Source organism: Pecten maximus, chromosome 17, assembly GCF_902652985.1.
Source record: "Pecten maximus chromosome 17, xPecMax1.1, whole genome shotgun sequence".
Classification (NCBI taxonomy): Eukaryota; Metazoa; Mollusca; class Bivalvia; order Pectinida; family Pectinidae; genus Pecten; species Pecten maximus.
Window position 1 is genome coordinate 19,717,641 of NC_047031.1, and position 17,424 is coordinate 19,735,064.

The 17,424-nt window shown below is 34.6% G+C and overlaps 1 protein-coding gene across 1 annotated transcript; it reads right to left on the minus strand.

Annotated features, from left to right (window-relative positions):
• Positions 1 to 1,556: 1,556 nt before the first annotated feature.
• Positions 1,557 to 17,148, minus strand: LOC117316018 (blastula protease 10-like). The gene is made up of 10 exons (XM_033870507.1): positions 17,088 to 17,148; positions 14,468 to 14,538; positions 13,226 to 13,319; positions 12,183 to 12,292; positions 11,533 to 11,694; positions 9,885 to 9,987; positions 9,482 to 9,603; positions 6,304 to 6,438; positions 4,606 to 4,611; positions 1,557 to 1,694 (listed from the first exon to the last, which is right to left on the minus strand). The coding sequence occupies exons 2-10, from the start codon at positions 14,511 to 14,513 to the stop codon at positions 1,597 to 1,599; spliced, it is 876 nt and encodes a 291-aa protein (XP_033726398.1). The 5' UTR covers positions 14,514 to 14,538; positions 17,088 to 17,148; the 3' UTR covers positions 1,557 to 1,596.
• Positions 17,149 to 17,424: the final 276 nt, after the last annotated feature.

The following is a 17,424-nucleotide window of genomic DNA, read 5'->3' on the forward strand; positions in this document are numbered from 1 at the left end:
ACTTGTTAGAAACCAATCAATGTTTCATTTGCAAGTCATTAATAAATACACACTGATTCCTGGTGTCGGCACATCCAATGTTATAAGAATATTTCAGATTATTTTTAACTCTTCAAAATGAAAACAGCAACAACACTTTCAATAACTGGAAGTTATTAACACTCTATACGTATGAAGTTATCTTCAGTTTGGATTCAAAATCGACCAAAACGGATTTAAGATGGTAAATATTTGTATTGTGTTAGCCTAGTTGATACTAATGGCCAGGCAAACCAACAAGTTGTTGTCCGTAAGGATCGCGATGTCATGGGTTATATTTTATCTAAAGGGAGGGGTTATATTTTATCTGAAGGGAGGGATCCTAAGATATATTCATTATCAGAATGAAGTGTTCGAAACATCTGTGTTTAATTTACAAAGATAAAAGAGAGATAAATTGGTATAAAATAAAACATTACACTTATCCGAATTAGTCAATTAAGGCGTAGTCGGGTGGTACATTAGTAACGCACAGACCTTTTGTTCCTTTTGAGTATTTGATTTTTGTCAGGTGATCTTCAGCATTTTTTGACCGATTTATTAGAAACTTCGTAGGTTTTATAATTATATGTTGTATTTGCACAGCTAGAACTTTGATTCGATAATTTTTCAAAAGTTACTTCCCTTTGCTTTTTTGAATATTTATTTGTGTCTAGCGATCTGAGATCTACTGTATTTTTCGAGATTTCTCTGAAACTGGGGATGCATTATAGTCATGATATAAAATGAGACTCGACATTTTTTTCCGACGCTTGTGCCCTTTGGTTATCTGTAGACTTTAAATATCCTTTTCTACAGTTTTCTATCGATCGAAACCTGGTTGGGTTTATTATCCTGGTGAGAATCAAACTCTTAAACAAATATATTGACTTTTTGAGGGGGAAAGGCGAGATTTATAGTAGGCCAGCTAGCCATTCTTAAGATAATGACAATATGATCCTATTGTATATAGTATTATAACAGTTACTTGTTATGTCTTCTCGTTCTTTATTCTTGATCCTTGAGTGGCCATTGTAGACAAATATAATATTTCACCCCTTGGGAATCTAAACCCGAGGGAGGGGATTCTTAATTTGCCAAACACGAGGCTTGCGGAGTATTTGACGTCTAAAGTATTTTACCCCGATGATTAAGATTTCCAAACCCTAAAGCCTCGTGTTAGGCAAATTAATAATTTCCTCCTCGGGTAGAGATATCCCCTTGTCACTTCTATGAGGATGATTTGTTTTTCCCTCCTCTTTCACTGGACGTTAAATCAACGCAAGGAAATGTTTACGTGAAGTGATATAATTGTCGATGTGACGTCACTGTATTGCCGCTGTGACGTCATGGTATTGTGTACTTGACGAAATGTAATTGTTGTGAACCTAAAAAAATACATGTAGCTTGTCTTTTCCGTAGGGTGAGATAAGGAAATCTCACCAACGTAAAACTTCGGATATCCATGTCCAAGGTGAGAGAAAAAATGTTCTGTAAATGATATTAATTTTATATCATATGACAACAGAAAACCCGTAAACAGGACAGATTTATTGAAAGACAAAAGTGTCAATTGTTTTACATAGGAAAAGTATCAAAAAAGTGAAAAAGCAAGCTAAAGGCGACGAAGACCGCTGCCAGTGGGAAAACGGTGTCAATAATCACATCGTCGTTATCTAACAAAACATAAAAAAAGGTTATACAAACATTAAATGAATCAAAAAGTAGTACAGAATTATATATAGGTAATCGGAACAAAATAAATAAAAAATATCATCATTTGTTTAAATAATACAATCCCAATAAATCTTTTCGTTTTAAATATATTAGATTTAAAATACAAAACGCATGATAACAAAAATATCAAATCTTCACATATTACACCGAAAATTAGCCCATTTCTTTTCAGTACTCACAATACAGTTTAATATATATATAGATAGATAAACATCAGGCGGTATATACCAACACCATCAGAATAAAGTATTATATATATATATATATATACAATCACAAGGCAGTATATACCCTCACCATCACAATACAGTATAATACATACATATACACAAACGTCAGGCAGTATATACCCTCACCATCACAATACAGTATAATACATATATATACACAAACATCAGGCAGTATATACCCACACCATCACAATACAGTATAATACATATATATACACAAACGTCAGCCAGTATATACCCTCACCATCACAATACAGTATAATACATATATATACACAAACGTCAGGCAGTATATACCCACACCATCACAATACAGTATAATACATGTATATAGAGAGGTTCCCCAACGAGTGGAGATTGTTTATCATTTTTATCCAACTCGAGCTAGTTAATTTTTTAATTTTGAAAAGACACGAAAATTGGATAAAAATGATAAACAATCATCACGTGTAGGGGAACATGTTTATCCCATAACTTCTTTAATTACAAATGTAAGCCAGTCATGTTCAAATTCTCCCAACGTAGCAACTAAATTCCGTGAACCAAATCACTATCGCACAAAATATAGGTCGTTATGAACGAAAGCTTAACATCTGTTTTAGATGCACGACTCATATCTTCTGTACTATATTTGTAAACGATATAATTTTACAAACGAAATATTAGTTTGAAAGTCCTTGTGTTTGTGTAATTCATTAATAGGTAACTTCTTTAAATAACTCCGCTTGAAATATTCGAAGACGACACAGTCATCGCGAAGTCTAATCATTGTCAGATTCAATTATCGGTCCTTTCCTGGATTTCGTAGGTACTGGTTACTGGTTACTGGTTATTGTGATGTTAAATGTTCATTCTGAGATTTATTCATTCTAGATATCGTGTATTTCAACAAATATTTCGGAAACCGAGCTGGAGCGTTGAGCAATATATGTCTATGTAGTCTACGTTTGTCAGTGTGTTTACACGAAATCTTGTCAGTTTACTGACACGAGACTAATGTTCCAAGATGGTTTTTACATTTTTGTGTTTGGGATAAATATATTCGTAATAAAGGTAAGTGGAATGATAAGAAAGTGTTTATTCGTTGATTTTTTTTCTGCTGGTACAATACCGTACCGAATGACACCCAACTGAAAGGGAAGCTGCGAACAGTTAACGTTAAGATGCTGCGACCGTTCCATTCAAATGACTACGATTAGAGACAGCGATTTAACCATTTTGTATTACATTTGTTCATTGTTTTGATAATTCATACATGGCTATCGGGGTCCACTGCAATATATAATCATTATCAAGGGGGGGGGGGGGGGGGGGAGGGGAAGTTTTGGTTCGCTACTGTAGACCTATTAGCGATGCAATATCTCGCTTCCGTGCGTCGTCTAATTTACCATCATCCAATTATATTTCTTACGACTCAAAACCCAAATCGACATTTCCATGAGGAGACCCCTCTCACCCAGTTATGCTAATGTTGAGCACCGAAAAATCCACAAAACGCGTCCATGCTGATGTTTTGAAGACAGACGACAACAAAATGAGAGTAAAAAAAATAGTCCGTTGCAAAAGGCCAGAGGTTAGCCAATCAGATTTGTTGTAGGTCACAAATGACCAATCGGAGGCTTAGAAAGTGGTTACACACTGCGGTGTGTAAACAAAAACAATAACACACTGCTACGAATTTTATCACGTGCCATTTCAGTTGTGAAACAAGCGTAGTTATGGGATAAACATGTATATACAAGCGTCAGACAGTATATACCCTCACCATCACAATACAATGTAATATATAGAGAATATTGAAAGGGTTCCGTTAAATATAACATACATTTCACGAGTATGAAAAAATATCGATACTTTCACAAATGCGAAGCACGAGTGAAAATTATCGAAAATCCTCATGATTTTAAGTAATCGTACTAACAATGTCGCACTTATGTAGCACACTACCCATAGTATCAGAAGACCTAACTCCCCAGACTAAACATCGGATGAATTGCTATTTTCAATTGATATCATCGTTTTCCTTAAAGGAATTGATAATTTAAACAAGAGGCCCAAGGGTCTTAACGGTCATCTGACTCAAAGTAAAACACCCTTATACTTTTGTAGTATGCATTCTCTGTAGAAGGTATAGTTGCAATGTTGGCCCTGGTGGCCATATTTGAATTTGGATCAACCCGGAAAATAACAGTTTGAAAGTTTGAAATAGGTGTTGTTCAGGAAAACAAGGATTGCGCAATCATGTTACAAAATGGCCACCGTGGCTGCCATGTCAACCTTTTTATGAGGCCGAAAAATAACAACACTTTGTTGGCTCTCCTTCCTTAACATCCTCACCAATTTCCAGCTCAATGGTAGCAGAGGAACTGCAGAAGAAGTTTAAAATGTGTGTTTCAAGATGGCTGCCATGGCGGCCATCTTGGATTTCTGACAGACCTGAAAAATAACAACACTTGGTCAGGACCATCTCAGGATCATTTCTGGTAAGTTAAGAGTTGAATCCCACTGGTGGAATTTGAGATGTTTGAAATGTGAAAAGTTTACGCACGGCGCACGACGACGGACCCTTCGGGTCAGATGACCTAAAAAATAAATCGCCAAATGATTATTCAGTACTCACCGGATTCTAGAGGTCGACGTTGTTGTAGCAGTTAAAAGGGAGATAAAAATGATTAACACAGAAAGGAATACGTCATAGGTTAAATTGTTAGTAATTTGTGTATACGCAACAGCAGTTGGTGGATAAGTTGTAGAAATAGTAGCGGTTGGTGTATGTGTGATAAGGTTTTTTTAAGCAGTAGTATTAGCTGATGGTTTCCAAAAGGTAGTAGTTATTGGTGACTGAAGGATAATAGCTGTTGGCGTCTTAGTTGCAGTAGATATTTGTGTATAAGTGGTTGAAGTTGTTTGTGTATAAGTTGTTGTTGGTATATAAGTGGTGGTAGTAGTTGTTTGTGTAAATGTAATAGTGGATGTTGGTATTTAAGTGGTAGTAGATGTTGTTATGTAAGTGGTAGTTTGGTGATGTGTAAATGGTAGTAGTTTGTAAGTATAAGTGTTAGTAGTTATCGGTGTGTAAGTGGTAATAGCTGTTGGTGTGTAAGTGATAGTTGTTGGTTGTGTATAAATGATAGTAGTTATTGGTGTGTATGTGGTAGCTGTTGTTTTTGTAGAAGTGGTATTAGCTGTTTGTGTAGATGTGGTAGTAAATGTTGGTTTATTAAAGGTAGTAGTATTTGGTGTGTGAAGGGTTGTAGCTGTTGGTGTCTTAGTGGTAATAGTTATTGGTGAATTAGTGATTGTAGCGGTTGGTGAAGAAAAAGTGTTTGTAACTGTTGGTGTAGAAGTATTAGTGGCTTTGTATCTATGATAGTAAATGTTCTTATGTAAGCGCTAGTAGATACTTTTGAGCGAATTGTAGTAGATGTTGGTGTATTTGCTGTAGGTTTATAAGGTGCAGTAGATGTTGTATACGTAGTAAGAATAGTAATAGAAGCAGTAGCTGTTCGTGTATAAGTGGTTGTAGTTTTTTTTGTATAAAAGGTAGCAGTTGTTGGTGTATTATTGGTATAGGTTGTCGGCGTATTAGTTGTATTTTGTTTTTGTAAAGGTGGTATTAGCCGTAGGTGTATTAGAAGGAGAGGTTATTAGTGTGTAAGTGGTAGTTGTTTTTGGTGTATTTATGGTAGTAGTTAATGGTGTGTAAGTGGTAGAAGTTAATGGTGCATTTGTGGTAGTAGTTGTGTAGATGGTAGTAGCTGTTGATGTATTAGTTGTTGGTGTATAAGTGCTAGTTGTTGTTGATGCATTAGTGGTAGTAGTTGTTGATGTATTAGTTGTATTTGCTAGTGGTGTATTTGTGGAAGTAATTTTGGTGTATTAGTGGTAGTAGTTTTTGGTGTATTAGTTGTTGGTGTATGAGTACTAGTTGCTGTTGGTGCCTTAGTGGTAGTAGTTGTTGATGTTTTAGCGGTAGTAATTATTGGTTTATTTGTGGTAGCAGTTATTGGTGTATTTGTGGTAGTTGTTGTAGTTGTGTAAGTGCTAGTAGTTGTTGGTGTGTAAGTTGTAGTAGTAGTTGTTTCTGTTTTTGTGGAAGTAGTTTTTTGTTTATTTGTGGAAGTAGTTCTTGGTGTTTTAATGGTAACGATTGTTGGTGTATTCGTGGTAGTATTTTTGGTGTATTATTAGAAGTAATTTTTATGTATAAGAAGTAGCAGTTTTACGTGTAGATTTACCAAGTATTGCTTAACTATTGGATTAAATGACATATGTCGGAATTTTTGTTTCACGAGAAAAAATAAAGATTTTGATTTACCCAGTGTTTCGAAGCATATCAGAAATCCTGGCAAAGTCACTGAAAAGTCAGTTGTAAAATCCACTACCACTGGACTAATCTGGTTGGTCCTGGAAGTACTGTGGAGTGATCTTGCACAGTATTCCTTTGCTTCCCCTGAAAATACTCCATTTATATATATGAAATCCACGAAAGACAATTATTGACATTTATCAGCGTTATGCGTATGGTATTGAAAAGAGTGTCAAAACATTCGAATTTCTCTTCATTTACACCATTTGGAAGTTATTAATTTGATAAAAAAAAAAGGTACCATATATGATAGGGAGTGTATTTAGAAATACATGTTTATCTTTTCAGGCGATGTCACTATTTAAATAAAGCATTTCAAAAATCCAGACACCTTGAGATTTCTCAAACTTTACACATAATAGAATCGGACAGATGTTTTTTTTTTAGGTTCTGAAAATGGTTTTTAGTGCTGATCTACATATAGGGGGTCATATTTGTTTATTGCTGCCCCCACTGTATGTTCGAAGCAGGCGACTATATTTTGTTATGTTCTCTTTATTATAAAACACCTTCTTCCTCCTAACATTTCGCTTGACACTGCCTCACATTTGACCTTTAGTTAGTTGTTCGCCGCAGTAAATAAGGTTTTGGGTTCTGTCGCCTTCCTATTCATATATAATTCTATAATAACGTTTATGGCTACTCCATCACGAATCCATATCACAAGCATGGGAAGTCATCCTTGATTGTTAATAAAACGTTTAACAAATAAAATAACACCAACTTAGCGTTGTCTTCACAGCTCTGCTATTTAACTCTCTCACCCAAACCCAATCTTGTTTTTCCGTAGCGTATTCCCATTATGGTACTCTGCTACCTATAATTGTGAACTTTCCTCGCGGATGATTGTTATTGTCGTCAATTGATGTTCCTCCTTTCCCTTAAGGGAGGAGTCCCCCCTCCCCATTCACTTTACAATAGTCCCTTCCTCGTATGAAGAAGCTTTCGCTGCTGGTGCCTTTATACTTCATTACCTTGTAATGTTAAGTTATTAACTAACTTTTAACTTCTTTTGTCTGACGTTAATTGCATGTGGGTTAATGTGGTAACGTAAGCCTACATTAACATGATTTCGGTAAATACGGCCAGATCATCCGATTAATGTATGTGTTCGTAGAAATAAAATGATACACTTGTTCATCGTTCTTAGAAACTGGAAAAGAAGTGCTGTACATTCCTCTATTTAATTCAACGCCGTTACAAACTTGCATTGATTTTAAGTGGTCATTAATTGACTGCTTTTTTAATAATTTTGTCGATGTTTGTCATTTTCGTAATAATGTACAGTACTTTTCGTTATTCACATACACATAACTTAACGCTCTGACCTGTTTTATAAATAATGATTTAGGGTAATCGGATGCTCTTATACGATTTTTAGATCAGTCAAACCACTGTCGTTCTCATAGGAGCCGATCTAAGCTGCGATCACGAATGCACTGACAAAGAGAAAGTTGAAACTTTCACCACAACATACCTTTTTTCGGAAAACTACATTCATACCTCGTATTCACTGATGTTTTTTTTCATTCTATCTGACATTAAAACATAAGAAACCTAACAAAAACACTAAAAACAAAATAAAGACTTCGTGTGAGGGAACACCGACACAATAAGGGACCTGTTAACAAAACGACGTCACCGGAATGTACAAGTTTCAATAATGTAAAACAATGTATATTGTACATGAATGCACTAATGAGCAACATAATCGGGTACAACGTTAATCCACATGCGACTGTGTGACCAGAACCAGACATTAAGCCCCTCCCCACCATCACACACACATCACATTAACTGTTATATCTGGTAGCTTTGGAGGAAAACTCCTGTCGAATTTCTTAGCCGTACGCAGGTAATTAATCAACACACAGGATACTTGGCGCCATACTGTCAACCGACTGCGCCCTATTATCAAACGTTACATAACAACCTGTCAATCAATGGATGTTGTTTCACCTCAATGACTTTTAATATAAGCACTGCTCTTTGCAATACTTACATACACCTGCATTGAACCGGCTACTACTTCCATTCCCTTAAACACAAATTATCTTGCCCATTTTGCTATACGTATCGTTATGACGTACCGCCTGACAAGAAGACAGCGTCATATTGAGATGAGCTATTGATCACAATTTCAGTCTGATATGCGCTCATCTGTTGAGGTTTACTTGCAGAACCGTTGTTAAGTATCTTATTTTTTTTTTTTTAATTAAATACTGCAGACGTGCAGCAAAAACACGAATTACTTTACCTTCGCTTTATTTGGAGAGTCTTAACCGGCGAATGGTCGGAATTGTATGGGGTAAATAAAAGATACTGATCTGATTGGTCAAAAGAGAAGCTTCATTATCGTTAAGGATACTACTATCTTATGAATGTGAAATATTCCGATTTTTCAATAGAATTTATTTCTAAATAGTTATCGTTAACGATGGATAATACAAAACATGCTCTTCAGGTAAGTACGTATGAATGTGAATGGACTTCACGATACCAAAACCAATGTAGATTCGCGCGCGACTTTCCGTTGCACTGACCATTGGTCCTATGAAGATGTAGTCATTAAATTGTCAAGCTGAAATCCTACATTTTTGGTAATCAAAGTCCATTCACAACAATTGTTACATGTGATAAGTCATGTTGTTGTTTTAACTTTTCTAGGTCATGCCCAGTTGAATAAAATTTAAGGATGTTATATATAAATGAATCCTCGAAACATCTCCCGCTGTCAGTAGAATGTGACTGAATGTGCAGTCTGCCAATTTGTTAAAACTTATTGGGGCCAGTAACTACTTCCGGTACGGGACCCGGAAAGAACACAAGGTACAGATGTTAGGTCAGCCATACAATGTGTAAAGGTGTTCCGTATGTTTTGCATATAATGAAGAACGTTAATCAGTGCTCCTAAAGTTGTGGGATACGCTCTACACTTGAATAAAACATGTATTAATTGCGTTTATCGACCATTAAATAGCATATGCAAAGTATGATTTAAGGGGGAAAAACCTTATTTGTCCCCTATAAATAAGGACGGCTGGATAAGAACTTTGACAAGAAGGCCCTTGTACAAATGGAAGTTTGGAGCCTGTAAAAATGAAGACAACATTTCGCTCGCTTTTACCATTGATTTTCACAGGATCGTAACAGTAGATATCATCTGTCGACCAGTCCTCTAGGTAAAAGAAAACAACGTTGAATCCAATGCCGTAAGCTGATTCAATCGTCCATGTACAGTGTGCGTCACTAAAAAAAAAAGACAACATAAAAGTTACGTAAATGTCATATACATGAGAACTATCCATAATTGATGTTTCAATCAGTAGAAAACTTGACTACCTTAACTTATACTGTTAGTTTTATGTTAGGTTGACTTAAGGGGTAACACGTATATCTCCTAAACATCGAAAGCAGTCTATATAAGCAGTTTATATAACAATGTTCCTGTGAAGTTCTATTGGATGAGTGGGAGTTGTAAATGGGAATATTCACATGATATAGGAATTAAATCACATTTACATACTTACTTGTCATGCCGATTCGGAAAATTTGGGGAGGAGATGCACTTTTTCCCACCACCAAACATATCCAATTCAATTGTTTCCCCTGGAGGGTTTCCGCATGCAGTAGCTGTAAACGAAACATATTTCTATTGCTAACAGTTGCTTACATTAAGGCAAACGCTGCTTGAAAATACCAGGGAAATATACTTAAAAAGAAATTAATTTCATTTAAGAAATATACTTATTTAATTATGAAACATATTGGACATTTTGACAGTACAGAAATAAATCGTAGTGTTTTTGAGTTACCTCATTTTTTTTTTTTTTTTTTTTTTAATTTTGCAAATTTAAATCGTGTCATTAAACCTTTTCTATGAATTTAGCCCGCTTTTCAACAACGTGGATCAAACCAAACAGGGTTTTGTCGCTTCTTTTGAAGCTTTAACGACAATGAAAATCGTTACGTCGTGTTTAGTTATCGTAAAATATATAAAACAATGGATTAATGTTGGCTAACAGCAACACGAGACATCAAAAAAAAAAAAGTTAAATGGAAATAATTGGTTTTAGTATTCTCTATTACTGTAAACGTGGATATTTACGCGAGAGTAACATTTACGCGAGGGTAAAATTTACACTAATTACACGGATCCCTTTTGATCGCGAAAACTTCCCCCACGTGTATTAGTTTGATATTATTTTGAGTAGATTCGAACTACAAACGAAGGTGGGCCAATCGCGAAAACTACCCCCACGCATATAGTTTACGTATCTCAATCGTGAGAGTAACCAACCGCGAAAGTGACCACGTTTACACTATATTAAACAATCAATAGAGATAATTTCATGATTATTATACTCCTCTTAACGGCAAATGACTACAGCAAATCTGTTTTTAGTAGAGAAAATAAATGATGGGTAAAATAGGTAAAGATAACCCAGCTTATCTATAAGACAGATGTGTCAAATTACATCGTACAAATGTAGATGACATGTATCATCTCGCAATGACAATGCTTAGCTAAATCTTGCTGAAAAGGGCAAATACCTTGAAATAGTGTGAACTAACAGTTACCTGACAGTTTTACCTGCATTTAATCACACAATGCAATCATCAATCATGCTTGTTAGCCCGGATTGAAGCGCTATAGGGGTCTTATTGTGGGAGGAAACAGAGAAAAAACGGGGGGAAATTCTGAGGTCAGACAGGTAATACATAACCATTTCACGTCCGATAGGCGAATTGAACCCCGTCCGCCTAGGTAAAAGTGTTTCCACTGTGCCAACATACCACACAAAATGTTGAAATGTACTTGCAGGAAATTAATTAACTGTCGATCCTTTTCGATCTTATAACTACATACACATAGAAGTAATAAATAAGAATATCATATTGGTATGTCAGACAGGGATACTTCAACTAAGAGGTCACGGGTCATGCCGAGGGTTTTCGGTTTAGTCACATTGTATGACCTCGGGGTGGAATATACTTTTCCTACATACATATTATGAGATATATTGTTTCTCTCATTTCAAAAAGTTTTAACAAAAATACTATGATATCCGGAAAGATGATAATCATATTTGACAATCTGTAAATATGGCCATAAATGTCAGTCCTTTCATGGTTTATTCCTGAATGAATGTAAAAATAAGGATACATAGTATTTACCTGTGTCAGTTGGAATGGAGGCGACGTATTTAAAAACCAGGACCTCTTCTCCCGTTTCGGGTCCGCTAAGGCCTGACGGATCAATTTCGATGGTAAAAAATGTCCCTGCGGCTTTTAATTCCGTGAATATGCCTTCCCCATAAACTGTGTTTAAGATACTTCCTGTAAATAGATCAGACATTCCCATATTAACATACCGAATGGTTTTGTTTCCTCATGAATTGTTTCAGTTTTCAGCAAAATTCATTTTAAGAGATGTTGTTCCTGCAGGTTCTGGTGTTTTTAGGAGCAGTTTACCTAGGTAAGTAATTGTAATTCAGAGGTAATATTAACAGGGATATTTTATATCTATAAATATCTGTACACAGTTACACAGATATTCCAGATATTTAATGTATATATCAACAATGTAATATTCCTTATGTGTCTTAAGTTTCATAATTAATGCCACATTTTCGTCAATATTCTCTAAATCAAGGCAAATTTTAAATCTTATTTTTAAAAAGTAGGCTTTGCAGAATTTAGGAAATGTTGACTAGTGTTATATAAGACTAGTAGTAATCATCTGTCAATCAATGAGATAAAATAAACGTATGTAAAAGGGAGATAACACCAACTAAAAACCCATTTCCATCGCACCTTTTACTTACCTGCGTCGTTCTTAGTTTCTACAATGGAAGGGTATTCGATAGTGGCCGAAGTAATCTCCACTCCTATAACCGCTCCTGGTGGGGCTGTGACGGTCCATTTACAGGGCGAGCTGAAACCATAACACACAATCATTGTTTGTTGCATACTGTTTTGCAAGAACGGTGCTGCTTTCCGCTTTGAAGAGTAGGCAACTCTATATATATCCGTAAACTTATATATCATTCGTTTCCGTAAAAGAAGGACAAACAATTCAGAAACTACCAGGGTATCTCTTCCATGCCTTCTATTGTTTTGACATTTTAGAGACCAAACCCTTAATCCACATAGAAAATATTGGACATTGTAAAGTTGTACTGAGACTTAAATACTTTCTTTTGTATTAACAGTGTTTACATAAAGTACATATAATAGCCATGTTTTCAGTTTACAGAGAAAGCGTTTTTACACGAAAACATACGATTATACCAATGCCTTCCAAAACAAATTCATGCATTTGAACGCAAGGGAAGGGTGGTCAGTCCTTAAATGACCATACCTGTTGAACGACAGGTCGTTTACCAGTACAAATCAAATAAAACAAAACTGAACTTTAATTTCATAAACGTAATATCATATTTCGACTTTTTTCTAAAGAATGTGTTCATGTTTGTATCACTGTTTGCATTTCCTATAATAGACAATTCTCATGCTAGAAGTACATGTACATACCTGATTGTATAATTTTGAGGACAACAAATCCAAAAGTAGGATATGACATATGAAAATGCAGCGATGGCTACAGAACTGTTACAATCATTTAATACGATACCGTTGTAAATTATTGCGTATTGTTTATTATTGTTTAACGCCCTATCAACAGCTAAGGTCAGTAAAGGACGGCCTCACATGCGTGCGACATGCATGCTTGTGGCGAGTGTGGATTTATATATTACGTCATATTTTCAATCAGTTGATATGTTGATTTCCTGAAAATTTCGCATAGTTGATGAAATGAGGTTCATTAAGACAGCTGTAGATTGTTTATCTACAAAATAATACTTACGTAAATCTTGGTTGACATGCTACTCTGATAGCCTGGAGTTGGTTGAGTGGAGCGGTTAAATTTGTGTTGGGTTGACAACAGTTTTGACTGCTACCTAGAAAATGCAAGTTATACGTTTAAATAAACACAAGGCCCAACTTGCTTTTATCACCCATATGGACTTTTCAGTGATTACGACAAAACACTCCCATTTAAGTTATATAATAATGTTCTAGTCTGAGATCTTTCACACTTTCCTTTAACATTTAGACTTCAAAAGTAATATAAAGAAAAATAGACATACATTAAACGTAATCTACGATTGACTGTTGATTTAATATGTTTTATCTGAAGCTGAATTTACAGCCAATGTCATTGTCAGATATCAACATTGTCCCGGATGTTTTGAGCCAAATGACCGTAATCTTTGACCCAGTAACCTTGACCTTTGGTCAGCTTACCCCTTGTTCCAACCAATTTTGCTTAATAATGTCGTAATATAATATCCGAATATTCATCAGTGATTATTCAAAATTTGACAATGATAGTATGAGCTTCACCTTGATTATTGACCTAAGTATATATATGCTAACTGAACTAACCAGACAGACTACTACTATAGGGCAACTAATAACGAAAAAAATCTTGTCATTTATTTTTAGCAATTAGCCGACTTTCCACCATTGGGCTCCGCCTCTCAGACCCTAGGTGTCAAATAATCACTTTTTATTTGAAATTAAATTCTATTAACTAAAGGATGATTCAGACCGAATTTGAACAGAAGCCTGTCATTGAATCAAAACAGAATAATGCTTTTTAGGTATTAGCAAGGCACCTAGGATGCCTATGGTAACTATGCGTTTAAAGCGATATTGCTTTAGCCACCTGACATGAGATTTTCCACGGGGGGATGCAAAGGTCACATAAAATACGAGAGGTGGATTCTACAGCAGGTTTTGCTATAGTTGATAAAAAAACAAAGTTGTCAGTGTATTTAGATAAAAGCTACTAAAATACATGTATAGAAGGTAAGGACCATTCGAGAAGAGGAGTTGATAATGATTTTCCCCAGTAGGTAGTATTCTAACGGTCCATTATATGAGTCAAAAGAATGGAGAATAATGCTAAAATTCCAGAAAGATATCCAGGATAACAGAGTATTTACCTCTTGTTTTACTGCCTTTGGGTGTTTTTACTCTCCAGTAAAAAATTGTTTTCATATAATATCCCTGTCAATATTACCTCTGAATTTTAATTACTTACCAAATGAAACTGCTCCTAAAATCACCAGAACATGCAGGAACAACATCTCTTAGGATGAATTTTGCTAAAAACTGAAACAAATAATATACTTTGAAGAGATGGCTGATCCATGTAATACATGATTAGAAGGATTTTGATTTGGTTGATTTTGTTTGACGTCCTATTTACAGCTTATGTCATTTAAGGACGGCCTACCGTGCCTGCGACATGCATGCGTGTGGTGAGTGTGTATGTATGTTTTGGGAGGCTGCGGTATGTTCGTGTTAAGAGTGGACGTCAGCAAGCATCGAGCATTAGGTGGAAAGTGAAAAAAATATAGATTTTAGAAGAAGTGACCTTAAATGTTAAATTATGTTATAATTGGTGGATATGAATAACAAAAATGGAATTTCGATTATATCTGTGGTTCTGTATCCAAGCAATATGACTTCTTTAGTTACGGGCTCAAATAAGACATCGACTACATATTGTTTTTAGAATTTAGAGTATCTCTGATTCCTGAATGATAGTGAGTATTAAAGTATTTATTTCCAAAATTTAATAATGGTAACCCCCCCCCCCCCCCCCCCCCCCTTAAACATATAATTTTAAAAAAAATATAATTGGCAATATTTACAAATTGTTGCTATGGTAACCTGAAAACAGCAAAGAATTCTAACTGAAAAAATATCAAAATATGGCAAAGTTTGGTTGACCTTAGTTGGAACAGTTACAGCCATATATGGAGTTTTGCATATGATTTCCTTAGCAAAGGTCAACCACAATTGTGAATTATATATTACATATATATTGCAGTCAAATTCAACCATATTCAATATTTGTTACATGTACCTCTACTTAGACACCAATGAATTGCAGATGTCGGCCATTTCTGGCACATTTTGTTATTATAACTCTTCTTCTGTTTTAAAATTGTATTTAGACTCAGGTGTTCTCTGTAAATTACCGATTACAAATTAATTGTTATTAAAAGCTACTCTACAAAGGAAACAAGGTGGAAAGATCTTTTGGCAGCTGGACAAAATATTTTCAATGTCCCATGAATGAGCACTCTGTACATAGCTGAACCACAGTAGGAGAGCCTGGCCTTGGGTGTGTTTTTGTTTGTTTTTTTTTTTTTTTGTTAAATAGATAATTCTGACATGCAAAAAAACTGAAAAAGTGAATGCATACTATAATTAGTATATTTATGTAATATGAAGTAGTATATACAGGTTTCAAATTTGCCAAAAACTTAAAACAAATAAATAAATGCGTTCAGGATTTTTGGAAAATGTGTTTCACAAGAAAAGGTCACTCTACTTACAACAAATGATACCTTGTAGGCTTGTAACAAAGTAAGATTGCAGATTATCATTCTATTCAAATGAACATATGTCAAAGCAATTTTAATTCTGTTACTGGGATGAACATGTTAGATTTTGAAATAACTATTAGAAAAAAAGATGCACAGGTTATTTTGGCCCTAATTTGTGATATTCTCTTTTTTATGTGGTTAGCATGGTTTTATCAGGTCTGAAAAACAGAGAAGAATAAGTTTACTAATTGTTTTATCAACTGTATTATAATTGAAAATATTGTACAGATTACAATTATGTATACATTTTTATAGTTAACATTACAGGAACAACCATTCTGTGCCGGTGCCCTCAAGTTAAAACTTTAGCCAAATTTGAGTAAAAAATTTTAGGCAAAACTGAAACATGATCATTTTATGAAACTAAGTTCATTCCAAACAATGTGAAAATTCAACTCTATTGGAGTGAATAAACAATGTTTCCTGCCTCTGAAAGATATTCATGTATTCTTTTGGTATGTCTACTGTACAGAGTAAAATAATCTAAAATGAAATATGTAATAACAGCCTTGGATTAAAATATGAACATGATTCTGCATAGCACAGCATAGTAGTAATACCATTATTTAGTGAATGGAGAGTCATTACAAAATTTCAACCTCAATAATACAGAGAAATCAGTTAAGTCCATAATATGGAATAAAATTCAAAAAATGGAAATTTTGTTTTTCATTTTTAACTGTACAAAAGTAATGCCATACAACCAAAGAAGCTCTGTGCAAAGAATCAGCATACTAATACTATTATTAAGTGAATGGTGTGTCATTATGAAACTTTAACCAAAACTTTAACCTGAAGAATACAGAGAAAAACGTTAAGTTTATAACATGCAAAAAATTTCAAAAAGTGAACAAAAATCAGTTTTAACCGTACAAAAGTAATGCCACACACCCAAATAACCTTTATGCAAAGAATCAGCATCCTAATCCAATTATTAAGTGAATAGTGTGCTATTATAAAACTTAAACAAAAACTTTAACATGAAGAATTCAGAGAAAAAAGTTAAGATCATATGCAAATATTTCAAAAAATGAAAATATGTTTTTTCAGTTTTATCCATACAAAAGTAATGCCACGCACCAAAATAACCTTTATGTAAGGAATCAGCATCCTAACCCCATTATTAAGTGAATGCATACATTGTATGCATTGATTCTGGTATAGAGGATTTACATCCTGTACTAGAAAATAAATAAAATCTAACTAACCAAATCTTATAAATCAGATGTTATGAAAGAATTGAAATATCACTCATTTTCTTACCTTTTCAGCTGGTGATATCAAGTATAACTAAACTTTACACGGCACCAGACTTGTCGTATTGGTGAAACACAGTTTATATAATGTGGCAGTTCCCTGCCATCCGACAATTTTTATACTGCTGTATACGCCTTGAACATCAGGAGTAGGAAGTGTATGTATAGGTACCATATACGTGATGAATGTGTTGTGGTCATGCTAGTGTCGTGCAATGTTGTAGATCATTCAAAGAAGCAAATAAAAATATAATTTGCATATTATCAAAATTTTCTTTAAAATTTTCGCTTTTTATAGTATTTTGACAAACCAGAACTTATATCGAGTTTCCACAATATAATAA